Below are 12,501 nucleotides of genomic sequence, written 5' to 3'. Positions count from 1 at the left end.
ATGAGGACTAATTATACTAAATAAAAAAGCTCTTAATGGTGTCCACCTAGGATTTAAAATACGGGTTAGACATGTCACTAATTAACATTTTTAACTTTCTAGAATTTTTCTATATTAAGAATTATTTTTAAACGATCTATTAAGATTTGACATATCATTCATTAACATTTTTTAAAATTTTCAAAAAATTTTAGAAAAAGGAAAATTTTAAATTTATGGAAATAAAAAAACTATGCACAATATCCCACATCGGCTAGAAAAGTTTTAGACAATGTTTCAGAATCAGTATAAATAAGATTAATATGCTTCCAACAACGAATGAGAAGGAAAGCTTGATTTATCAAGCGTTCAAGTTTAAAAATTATTCGGTTTGATCCGGTTTTTTATTTGATCAAATTAAAACTTTAAAAAGTTTCAAAAAATATTATAATTTTTAAAATTTTTAAAAGTTTAAAATATTATAAATATTGAAACTTTTAAAAGTTCTTAACTTTTAAATATTATAATTTTAAAATTTTAAAAGTTTAAAATATTATAAATATTGAAACTTTTTAAAAGGTTCAAATTTTATAATTCAAAACCTTTTAAAAGTTTAAAATACTATAAATATTGATGTAAAACATAAATTATCTTATTTATCTACATTTGTGCTTTTTATTTCTTATAAGCTATAAAACATATTTTTGTGTATGATTTTATAGATGAGTTGATATTCTTTCATTAATTTTTTAATTTTGGATCTAAGGAAGAAAAATTGACATCGCAAGACCTTAATTTGATGTTTGAGTCAAGTTTTGGGGTTTAAAGAAGAAAGATGGACGACAAACACACATGTTTTATTAGCTATACATAGGCATGACCAGTGTTACGGTTGTCACGGTTACGGTTTATTAACCATCGGTTATGGTTAGAAATTTTGTTTAACCTTAATTAAACGGTTACGTTTAAATATGGTTCCGGTTCAAGTGGTTACGGTTATATACGGTTACTGTTATTTGATAATATGATACAGTTGATATTATTTGATGATATAACATAATTGATATTATTTATTTATAATTAATATGTTCTTATAGTGTACTCATATTTCCATATATCATATGATTCATATTAAATAAATAATTATTAGTATATTTTATTATGTTTTTAAAATATTATAAATCAAGTAAGGATTTTGGTTGGAGAAGTTTCTAAACGTGTGGATCTAAAACCAAATAAGTATATGGATGAAATTATCAATAATTGGATGCATGTGTTGACTATGCTGGTCTTCATAAATTTTATAAATTTTTTGAGAAAATAAATAATTTTGTTCTTGGATTTTGATGGGTTAACAAGTTGTGTGGTAGTCTAAAAAAAGATTTTTTAGTGGAAAAATGTGAAGAAGTTGACGAGGAAGAAGAAGAAAAAGAGTATAACAAAGAACCAGACGGTAAAAATAACAATGACAATTACCATAAATTTTGACAATGAAAATGACAAGAAAGAATATGAAGAATAAGAAAACATTGAATAAAACATGAAAACATATGTGGTAGCGATCAATTAAATATGCAAACGAGTTAAATTCATGATTATAAAATTGTTTTGTTTTTTCTGGTGGTCAAAGAAATGGTTTAGGATATGTGAGGTCATCAGTTTGATTTGCCTCGCCTAGATGTCGAGTTAAATTCATGATTTTTTTTTATCATATTTGATTTTATAACATAACTGATTTTTTATATTTTAAAAAATTGTATATCTGAAATTTAATTTCTTTCTTTAATACTAATTTAATTTTTTTATAAGATAATATTTTATTACCGTCATCAATCATAGATAATTTTCATCAAAATATATAAAATAAATCTACGCATAGTGTGGGTTCAAAACCTAGTAAGGGGAGAAAAGCTATGTGAGACTGCTTCAGAGAAGGCAAGAAAAGTGGCTGAAGTCGTACAGACTCTGCATCAGAGGGAGTCTTTAGTGTCTTTCATTTTAATAAGGAACGTTGTCGTTTAAGTTTTGGGGATATAAACAAGAGAACTAGGTTGAACCAAATTATTACATGAAATGAACCGGATTATCGTTACTTCACATTGTTCACATTTCACAACCGTGTGAATTAACTTACTATACTAGATTTTAACCGGAATTTTTTTTAATTAACTTATTTTTTGGCGTTTGTTTTAATATATTTTAATTAATATTTAGATTCTATAATTTTAGATAGTTATATTTTTTTTTTGTGTTTGGTACGTGTTATGATTGGCATAACAACTCTCGTTAACTTATCTTATTATATAAAGTTGGGTTTGAAAGTTAGCCATTAACAAGATTTTGACATGTGTCAAGTTATCAATCTCAGATTTTGACATGTGTAAAAATTAATATTTAATAAAAGAAATTTGATTACAACAAAAATAAAATATTTTGTTTTAAAAAATATTAATAATATAAAAAGATAATTATCAAAACTTACAGAATTTATAAAAAATAAAATTTTTTTAAATAATTATAAAATTCGAAATTATGATATTATTTACTTATTTTTAATATTTAAGTTATTAATTCTAGGAAAAAATATAGAAAAAGGGATTAAAGAAAATATACAGTTAATTATTAATTCTAAATTTTGTAAATACTCACTTCTATAAAACATAGATCATCTTATATTTAAATAATTTGTTCAAAAACATTGCTTTCAATTTTGTTTAATTGGGAAATTTTTTTTAAAATGGAAAGGTAAATTTTTCTTATGTTTTTAAACCAAATTTTCTCATACTTTCTCCTTTTCCAGTTGGGAATAGGTAAGAATAATATGGTGACCTAAAAAAAGATTAATATATGCATATTCTTTTCCTAATACTGTATTTTTAAAAATTATTTTAGTATTTTTAGATTATTTTATTTAATTTATATTTTTTGAGGAAAAAAAAATTTTAATTTATATTTTCATAATTGAATTATTTGAGATATATTACCATANTTAATAATATAAAAAGATAATTATCAAAACTTACAGAATTTATAAAAAAATAAAATTTTTTTAAATAATTATAAAATTCGAAATTATGATATTATTTACTTATTTTTAATATTTAAGTTATTAATTCTAGGAAAAAATATAGAAAAAGGGATTAAAGAAAATATACAGTTAATTATTAATTCTAAATTTTGTAAATACTCACTTCTATAAAACATAGATCATCTTATATTTAAATAATTTGTTCAAAAACATTGCTTTCAATTTTGTTTAATTGGGAAAATTTTTTTAAAATGGAAAGGTAAATTTTTCTTATGTTTTTAAACCAAATTTTCTCCTACTTTCTCCTTTTCCAGTTGGGAATAGGTAAGAATAATATGGTGACCTAAAAAAAGATTAATATATGCATATTCTTTTCCTAATACTGTATTTTTAAAAATTATTTTAGTATTTTTAGATTATTTTATTTAATTTATATTTTTTGAGGAAAAAAAAAATTTAATTTATATTTTCATAATTGAATTATTTGAGATATATTACCATACTTATAATTTTTTATTGTTTCTTTAATTATGCCAAATTAATTTTCTTCTAATTTCTCAACCTTGATTGGTTGGTCATAAACCCTTCTTTTTTTCTTCAAACATAATTGTTACCATTATTTTCACTCAATCCCAAATGGAGATAACGAGTAGAAGTTCTTCAATCTAATGGATGGATAAAATAAGTTAATCAAACACAAGCTTACAACAAACATAGATAGATAGATTGAAAAAACATAAATCGTTGTTGATAGATCCATAGGATCTCAATGACTCTGATACCCTGGTTTGCGTAAAAGTTTATAAGAATTTATATGACCACATATGTCACCAAAATGCACTTATTTTTCTGGTCAAGGGTCCTCAGAGAACTTCATGATGGGTGACCTTCCTGGAAGTGATTGTCGGAACTATGCGAGTGAGGACAAAACACAAGAAAATATCATTTGTTGATTTGTAGGGTCGGTAAACAAGTTTTTAAAACCTCCCAAACATAACAAACTTGCCATCAAATATGGGTGGGTCCAAATGCCGAGAATAGATGTAGGGCCCACTTAAGAAGGTGGACCATGGACTGAGAGTGGACATGGGCTCACTAAGCAAGGTGGCGGTTTAGGCGTTACAGAGACAGAGACTACATCATGGTGTGTCAAAGGCATTTCCACGAATACATTTGGAAATTTAACAGTAGTTACTATCAAAACATATTGTGACGTTAGAAAAAGGTTTTTACTTTCAATGGTTGTCGGAGCAAGCCATTTTGAGATAGCAAAAAGACGTGAACATTTTCTCTCCACACAGGAGGAGGGCAGAGCCGAGGTTGTCTCTATGGTGGAGAAGATTGGACACAAGGTTATCTCCCTAAGAGAGGGAGGTGGAGGAGGTTGGACGCAAGGTTATCTCCCAAAGGAGGAAGGCGGAGCCAAGGTTCTCTCCATGGTGGAGCAGGTTGGATGCAATGTTCTCTCCATAAGGGATGAGGGCGGAGCCGAGATTTTCTCCATGGCGGTCATACATTATTGTGATGATACATCATTGATTACTATATTATGTAATATATAAACACATTAATCCAACTATTTTACTTTCACTTCTGTATAGTTACTATCACGAATACATTAGAAAAATGCTTTTACTTTCATTGGTTGTCGGAGCAAGCCATTTTAAGATAGCAAAAAGACGTGAACATGTTCTCTCCACATAGAAGGATGACACAGCCAGGTTCTCTCTATGGTGGAGAAGGTTGGGCACAAGGTTATCTCCCCAAGAGAGGAAGGCAGAGCCAAGGTTCTTTCCATGGTGGAGGAGGTTGCACGCAAGGGATGAGAGATGAGAGCGGAGCTGAGGTTTTCTCCATGGTGGTAATACATTATTTTGATGATATATCATTGATTAGTATATTATGTAATATACTTTTTATTCAAAATGTTTTTTGAGCCAACAATTTTAGTAATTAAAAAACTATGCAGAAATAAAAGTAAAATAGTTGGCTTAATGTATTCATATAGACATTTTATAGATGGTGATAAAGAATATATTTGTAACACAGAGTATATTTAGGTGTAAAAAAAATACAATTTTAATAGTGACGTACATAAAAGATTTGTAAATAAATATAATAAATCAGTGTATTATAACAAAAATAAAATTTATAAATAACTAACAACAAATTTTAATATATATTTTTTTATTTTAATTTAATTTATAAAACTTAAAACCTGCACATCGGGCGGGTCCTCATCTAGTTTGATATAAACCTAAAATATTTGTGATTTTAGTAGACAAACCAGTAAAAAACAATATAATCATATTTTATGCAAACTCTAATCCGCTCTATAACAAAGATCCGCAAGAATTTAATTTTTTTAGCAAGTTAAAAATATCTAAAATATTTAAATTATAGATACTAATTTTTTTTATAATTATTTAAAGTATTTTTGGATATTACAAATAATAACTTCACGTTTGGATATTTTTGTTTTCATTTTTATTTTTTAGATACTTTTCTTATTTTGTTCTCTGGATCTCCTTCTAATTACAACATCTATTTAATTAATAGATGATTTTGTGATATTTTGTAATTTGTCTTATCACGAATTTATGGTTTCAAGATATTGATACGAATCACATTCAATACACTGCAGGGATCTATAAGACCAATTAACGATTTTTACTTAATGGAAGATGAGCATTGAGGAGCACTTCATAGAACTCAAATGCATAGGCAATTTCAGAAAAGAAAAATAAGAGCCATTACATAGAGTTGAAGTCAGTGTCCCATAGACTCATAGGAAACAATCAAAACAGATAACTCTGCTCGAGTAGACCTAAGAAATGGGCAGTAACGATACTCACTCAGCAATATCACTGAAATCCAATTGTTTCTTCTTGCAAATGGTTCCTCAACTCCGCTTTGAACTGGTATGCTAAGAAGTTAAGCTTTGTTCTTCAGTTTCACATAACCATAAAGACTTCATTAAGGCTCTCAAGTCTCACCAAATGCCCAAATCAAACCCTAGACAGTCCACACTTCGTAAACAATCTGAAAAGGCATCCTTATAAACCTACCCATCACTAACTGCTTTCTAACCAAGTCACTCCCATTACTCTTCTTGAACTCAAATTCCCTGCATACAATCATCACAACAGGCTATATACTCTGCTATATTCAGTCTTACACTAGTTATAATCTTATAGTAGACCTATAGACTAAAAGGCTCGAGCACCTCACATAAAATCACTGTATTATCAATTTATCATCTTACCATTTGACACAGTAGACACAGACACAAATCATCCACATTTACTAAGAGCTGGAAACAATCTAAAATCTGACTGAGTTAGGTCTCCTACAAAGCTCAAGATGCTAATGCAATTCAATGGAAACTACCGACAATCACTCTGCTATACCACTTAAAATCCAAAGCTCAATCTTTACATCTTAAGAATGATTCCTCTTCTTTGGACAGATTATATTGCTTAACTGCTGACATGATAGGAAATTAAGCGTTCTTATTCGGTTCACGAGACCAGAAAGACTTAAATAACGAGAGACTCTCAACCCTCTCTCTTAACCAAATGCTCAAACCAAAACCCTGTAACAATCCACACATCCTAAATAATCCGAGACAATACTTATAAAAACCTAGCTCCTTAGCAAGTCACAACAGGCCATCCAATCATATATAATCTGCTGCATTCAGTTCTAGACTGCTTATAGTAGACATATAGAGTAGACTATAAAACCTTGAGCACTTAAACTTGTACCAATAGACCACCCACTGTCTCTCTTGAATTACCATCTTACCATTTGCCACATTAGAGATAGAGACAAAAACCATCCAAATTCACTATGCACAAAAGACAATCTAAATCTATAAATAGAGCGAGCTTATTAAAAAAGTTTGATCATCTCCTACAAAGCTAAAGATGCAAACCCATAATAACTCTGCTATATGAATCACATTCAATACACTGCAGGGAGCTATAAGAAAAACCACTGATAACCATTGATGAATTATCTCCAAAAGAAAGATTCTATACAGATTGATCCAAAAAAAAAAAGAAACCAAAAAAAATATATAATTAAAATAAGAATCACAGCCCAAACCCCAACCTCAACCCCAAATCCCAATAAATCAAACTTACAAAATGAATCGCCGATGAGGATTGCAGTCATCAGAGCAGAAATCATTAGTCTCTAACATAACTCTCAACATCTCATGACTAAACCTTTCATCATTAGGATCAGAAACTATAGACGAAACCTCATCATCATCATCATCATCATCTTCTCCTCTCCTACGAGGTCTCAACACACGAAAGCATCCACCTTTACGCGACCCAGAAGAAGAAGAAGAAGAAGATGGTTTCGGCGAATTGGGTTTCTTACGAAACTTGGATAAAAATCGATTCCTACTCTTCGAAGACATCATTACCAATTGATGATTCATTCCATCATCATCATCATCATCATCAACGATTGTTACATCTTTCTTCTTCTTCTTCTTCCTTGTCGTTGTCGTGTTGGTATCGTTATCGACTCTGTTTTGTTCATTCAACGAAATCTCACTGTGATTCCCAGGCATTAACCAGACGCTAAAGATTCTGAATTTTTTCTTCTTTCAAAACAATACCCAAATCAAGATTCTGAAAATTGTGAAATTGAGAGATTACAAAAAGGAAAGGACTTGTTTTTGTGTTTGTTGTCTCTCTTCTTCTTCTTCTTCTTCTTCTTCTTCTTCTTCAGGAGGGGCTTTCACTTAGGTTTCTTTCTCCCTAATCAAAAAGAAAAAGAAAAAAAAAAAATCTTCGCTGGCTTGCAATTAAAATTGTGTGTTTAACGACTTTATTGATTTAATTATTATTTTAATTAGATTCGGGTATATCGCTGTTTTTTTTCTTTTTCTTTTCTATCATTAATGTATTATTTTCTTGGTTTCAGATTTAAATATATTATTCCGCTATCCCTTTCATTAAAAATGTCGGATTTATTTTTGTTTCACAAAAAACATTCTTTTAATATATTGTGAAAAACTAAATCTCTGTTTTATTCCTATTATTCCAACTTATTAACTAATTAAAAAAATTATAATGTAACTGTTTAGAAAGTAATTAAAAATTTTATATTTATCTTTCATTAATATAGTGTAATCCTTTATTGAATACAATATTTAAATAATTCTGAAGATTTTATAGAAAATATTTTTTTGGGGGCATATTAATAGCTAATGTTTTATTGTTGTTTTTTTTTTATTTATCCATCAAATGTTAAGTTTAACTTATTCTATTTACTGTTTTGTTGACCAAAAAAAGAAAGAGATCTTATTAGGTCTAGCATTTATGAACCAATTTGATAATGAACACGTGTATACGCACTTGCCATTGGTGTTAGTTTGTTACTTGTCCCAAGCAAAGTTACCAAATTTGAACCGGTATCTTGATAAATAAGTTTGATTCTAAGTATTTTTGTCTTTACTTTTGTTTCCTCGGATCTCCTGAAGAGACATAATTCTATAGTATATGAAATTAAAAGGGAAATGGATATCATACAGTTCGTAATTGGTTTAAGCTTTATTTTATTAAAATGTTAAATGTCCTTTTGTAATCACGATTAATACTAATTTTACGTTTTACTTCTTTTTTTTTAAAAAGTTTTGTTAGATTTTTAGATACAATTTATGAAAATCTTGTAATTTCAACACAATTTGGAGTACTAGCTAGGAATGAATCTGAAAATAGTTGAAATTGGGGAAACTTTCGTATATATGTATAATTTGTGGAAATGTCGACGTTTCACAATATACGATTATGCATATGATGAATTATCAATCATATAAAAGATTGTCGTATTTCTTATGTGAAACGCACTGATCATATGTGATATGACCTAAAAATGTTTGAAATATTTATTTTAGTAAAATGTTTTAAGAACTGTGGAATATTTGCATTATTTTATTTTTCCACTCCACCCGCATTATGCCTTTTTCTAAAGAAGACTATTTCTATATATTTTCGATTAAGTGATTTAGGAATAGCACTTTTAGGTAGTGAATGGAGACAGTGAAAAAGCGGAATTCAATTTTTTTTTTGTCAAAAACGCACTGTAGTCACCAATCAAGGGTTTTCAGATAAATTAGCGTTTTTCAAAAAAAAAAAAAAAAAAAAAAAAAATTTGCGGTTTTTGTCCAGCATAAGGTGAACCGCCTTTTCAAAAGTCCATAGCTATTACCCAGCGGTTTTTGAAACCACATCAAATAGTACAGTTTTTTATTTCCTTTTCAATATAAATAATATATATCTTATACAAAAATCAAAAAATCAAAAATAAAAGAAAAACACATTTTTTTATCTTTCCTCTCTCGTCTCTGTGCTTCTCACTCTCTCACTAACATGTAACATTTTTAAACACTATTATACAAACATTTGATTTATATTAACACAAAGAATACATATGCTAAACAATAGATTTTAAATTATTATGATAAATATAAATGATTATAAATTCAGTTTCTATATTAACAAATAATTTTATAACATGTGTTTTAAACTTCAATTAAAAATACATTTGATCCGCACGTACCGCAGTTAACCCGCACCGCACTATCAAATCGTTTGTCCCGCACAACCAAATCCGCTGTTACCATTCGGACCCTTAGACTTAGAGGGTGAATTATTGTTTTTCCATTATATTTGATAAATAAAACTTTGCAACAACATGCAAACTAAAAATTGGCACACTTCAACTCGTACATATGACTATCAGAAATCTAAAACTGTTATTATTTTGGAAACATTAGAAGATAGTCTTTAATTACACCCTCGGAATCTTATGAGACAAAGAGAAAGCTTCAATGCCTCCGCGAACTTATGTTTCTAAGATCTGATGACAACATTTTCGTCGGAAAAGAGTCTTGGTTGAATGTAATAACGTCGCTGATTCCATGGCAAGATATACGAGAATTCTGACAAACATTAGGAGTAACGATCCTCGCATTGTTCACATATATACCGGACCCTCCAGATTTTGTGATGGTGAACATTTTATCAGACGACACGCTACAAGGAACAAGAGTTCTGTTAGGGAAATGAAGCATGTGGTTGATCATAAGCCACGCAGGGATCGTATGTCTTAGGATAAATGACTCAAGATTCTCTTGATGTATGTCTGCATGAGAAAGATCGTTGTCGCTAGGCATCAAGAAAGTGATATCTGTGTTCCTGAAGTAATCTGTATCGTTGAGGAAACGGAGAAGGATGACAAAACCGTTGTAAGATTGCCTTCTCATATCGGACATGGCAGAGATGAGGTCGGTTTGGTTGTAGTTGTCATGTCTCAATATGAGATGTGGTGGCTCGGTGGATGCAAGAATCGTAAGAAAAAAGAAAAACAAAGGAGCTATAACTAGAAAAAGATATTTCATACTAGTTGATATTAGAATCACCACCACTCATATAATTAATTATAAAACTTTGAAAACAAGCATATATATACGATGTGGGAAGAGAAAAAGTTCATGATCTTTACGAGTTAATACTAAACCGGTGTGAGTCTAGTAGTGATTAGTTGATGCATGGTTGATTCGTGAATGTTGTTTTGTCATCTCTTAAGTGTGTGACAAGAATACTCGTGTGAATTTTCTCTCTCTCCTAGTCATACTTATATCCATTTCTAAAAAAAAAATATTTTTTGAATTGTAAATTTTAAGTTATATATTATATGATTTTCATCCGTTACTTTAAAAATGTTAAAGCTACACTTATTATGTTGAAACGGATAAAGTAACTTTTAGTTTTGGGAAGCTCTTGAAGATATGTTATAGAGGTTAGAACCTCAATTAATCTCTCACAAACGCTTATACAAACGGTCATGAGCTAAAACCTAGTCTTGAATTACACCAAATTATGTGTTAAAACTTAAATTACATAAAGAACCTCTACTAGAGATGAAAAATAAAAACAAACACAAAACTGTGTTATACACCATAAGTATATATAACCGAAATAAATACACACACATATATGTACATCCACACAGTCAAGAAATAAAATAAAAATCAAGAAGATGATGAAGAAGAAGAAGAAGAATTAGGAGTTGAGTGACTGTTTAGTGAAAAACAAGATCATTAAACCCCCGTTTAGAGGCTAAGCCAATGACACACAACATGTAAAACACCTTTCCACTCTTCACTTTTGCTTTTACTATTGCCTTTCCTTTCTCCACTCTCATCTTAGCCTTAACCAATATTGGCTTCTGTGTCTGTGAGTCTCCTAACCACTCTCGCTCTTCTGCTTCGGGTTCCTCCTCTATCGTCTCGAGCCTTCCCTTGAGTATCTCCTCCAAGTCTTTCCCCAACTCACATATTCTCTTATTCTGTCAAATCATAACATCCTTTTGAAAGTTACATATCTAATACTGAAAAAATATGAATTCAAAATCTCGAATTTGTTTGCTACTTATACCTCACAATCACGATTTAAGTTCCTCTTGTTCATCCGTCGATGTACAACCCACCACATCTTCCTATACACCAAGCTCCTCATATAGCCTACTTGCTTCTTCAAAATTCTTTCTTCTTGTCACATCAGTTTCTTTAAAGGTTTCAGAAAATGTGATGGCTTTCACCAACCCTTTTGTACAGCTTTATAATGATACCTCTTGATTCTCTCAAAGTGACCAAAAAAGTTTGTTACTTTACAGACAAGCTTCAATCTTTAAATGTGTTGCTTCTCATTATAGCACATATTAAAAAAACGAGGTGGTTGTCACAAATCATCACATTGTTTTGTAAAGTCTTTTATGTTCTGTAAAGTGACCATATCCTTTATCATGCTATATCTCTTCTTAACTTTTGTTTTTTTTTTTCCTTTCTCTCCCTTACTTGATGCTTTATTAGTCACGCTTAATCTCCAGCAATTAGATCAAATAACATTTTACATTAAATAACAGCTCCTTAATCATGCTATTTCGTATATTGTCAACGACTAATATCAAACTGAATAATGCTATATAAAATGTACTTGGAACTCGAAAAGCATCAACAAACGCGAGTCCGAGTTTCACTAGCCACAATTAACATGGCGCATGGCAAAGTCTTAGAGAGGTTAAGTAAGAAGGTCGTCCATTCACTTGGAACTTCTAATTATATACGCTTCTCACTTTGATCTATATATAATAGTTAAAAGCATGGAGACTAGAAACAACTCGACCAATAGAATAATACAAATAATTACATAACATCAGATACAAATTTAAGTTTGCATATATATAAACTTTTCAAAAAATCGTATAATATGAATCACTATGCAAAAAAAAAATATATTAGAAAAGAAGAGGATAGACACAAACTGATCAGTCCCAATATGAGCATTGAGCTGACTACACACTTAGCGCACTTAGAGGATGTATAGCTTAACTGAGTAATTTTAAAGCCGCTTCGTTATTTGGTTTTGACGGACACAAACATATAGTTTTTTTTTTTTTTTTTTTTTTTT

The 12,501-nt window shown here is 29.7% G+C and overlaps 2 protein-coding genes across 2 annotated transcripts; both read right to left on the bottom strand.

Annotated features, from left to right (window-relative positions):
* On the bottom strand, window positions 6,993–7,820 carry LOC104771136. Its single transcript, XM_010495611.2, has one exon. It carries the CDS (start codon window positions 7,593–7,595, stop codon window positions 7,152–7,154), a length of 444 nt encoding a protein of 147 aa, XP_010493913.1. The 5' UTR covers window positions 7,596–7,820; the 3' UTR covers window positions 6,993–7,151.
* Window positions 9,645–11,713, bottom strand: LOC104771135. The gene is made up of 3 exons (XM_010495610.2): window positions 11,470–11,713; window positions 11,126–11,380; window positions 9,645–10,361 (listed from the first exon to the last, which is right to left on the bottom strand). Exons 1-3 carry the CDS (start codon window positions 11,548–11,550, stop codon window positions 9,858–9,860), a joined length of 840 nt encoding a protein of 279 aa, XP_010493912.1. The 5' UTR covers window positions 11,551–11,713; the 3' UTR covers window positions 9,645–9,857.

The sequence above is a fragment of the Camelina sativa genome, chromosome 20, assembly GCF_000633955.1.
Source record: "Camelina sativa cultivar DH55 chromosome 20, Cs, whole genome shotgun sequence".
NCBI classification, from domain to species: Eukaryota; Viridiplantae; Streptophyta; class Magnoliopsida; order Brassicales; family Brassicaceae; genus Camelina; species Camelina sativa.
This window is presented reverse-complemented; position numbering and strand designations above follow the sequence as displayed.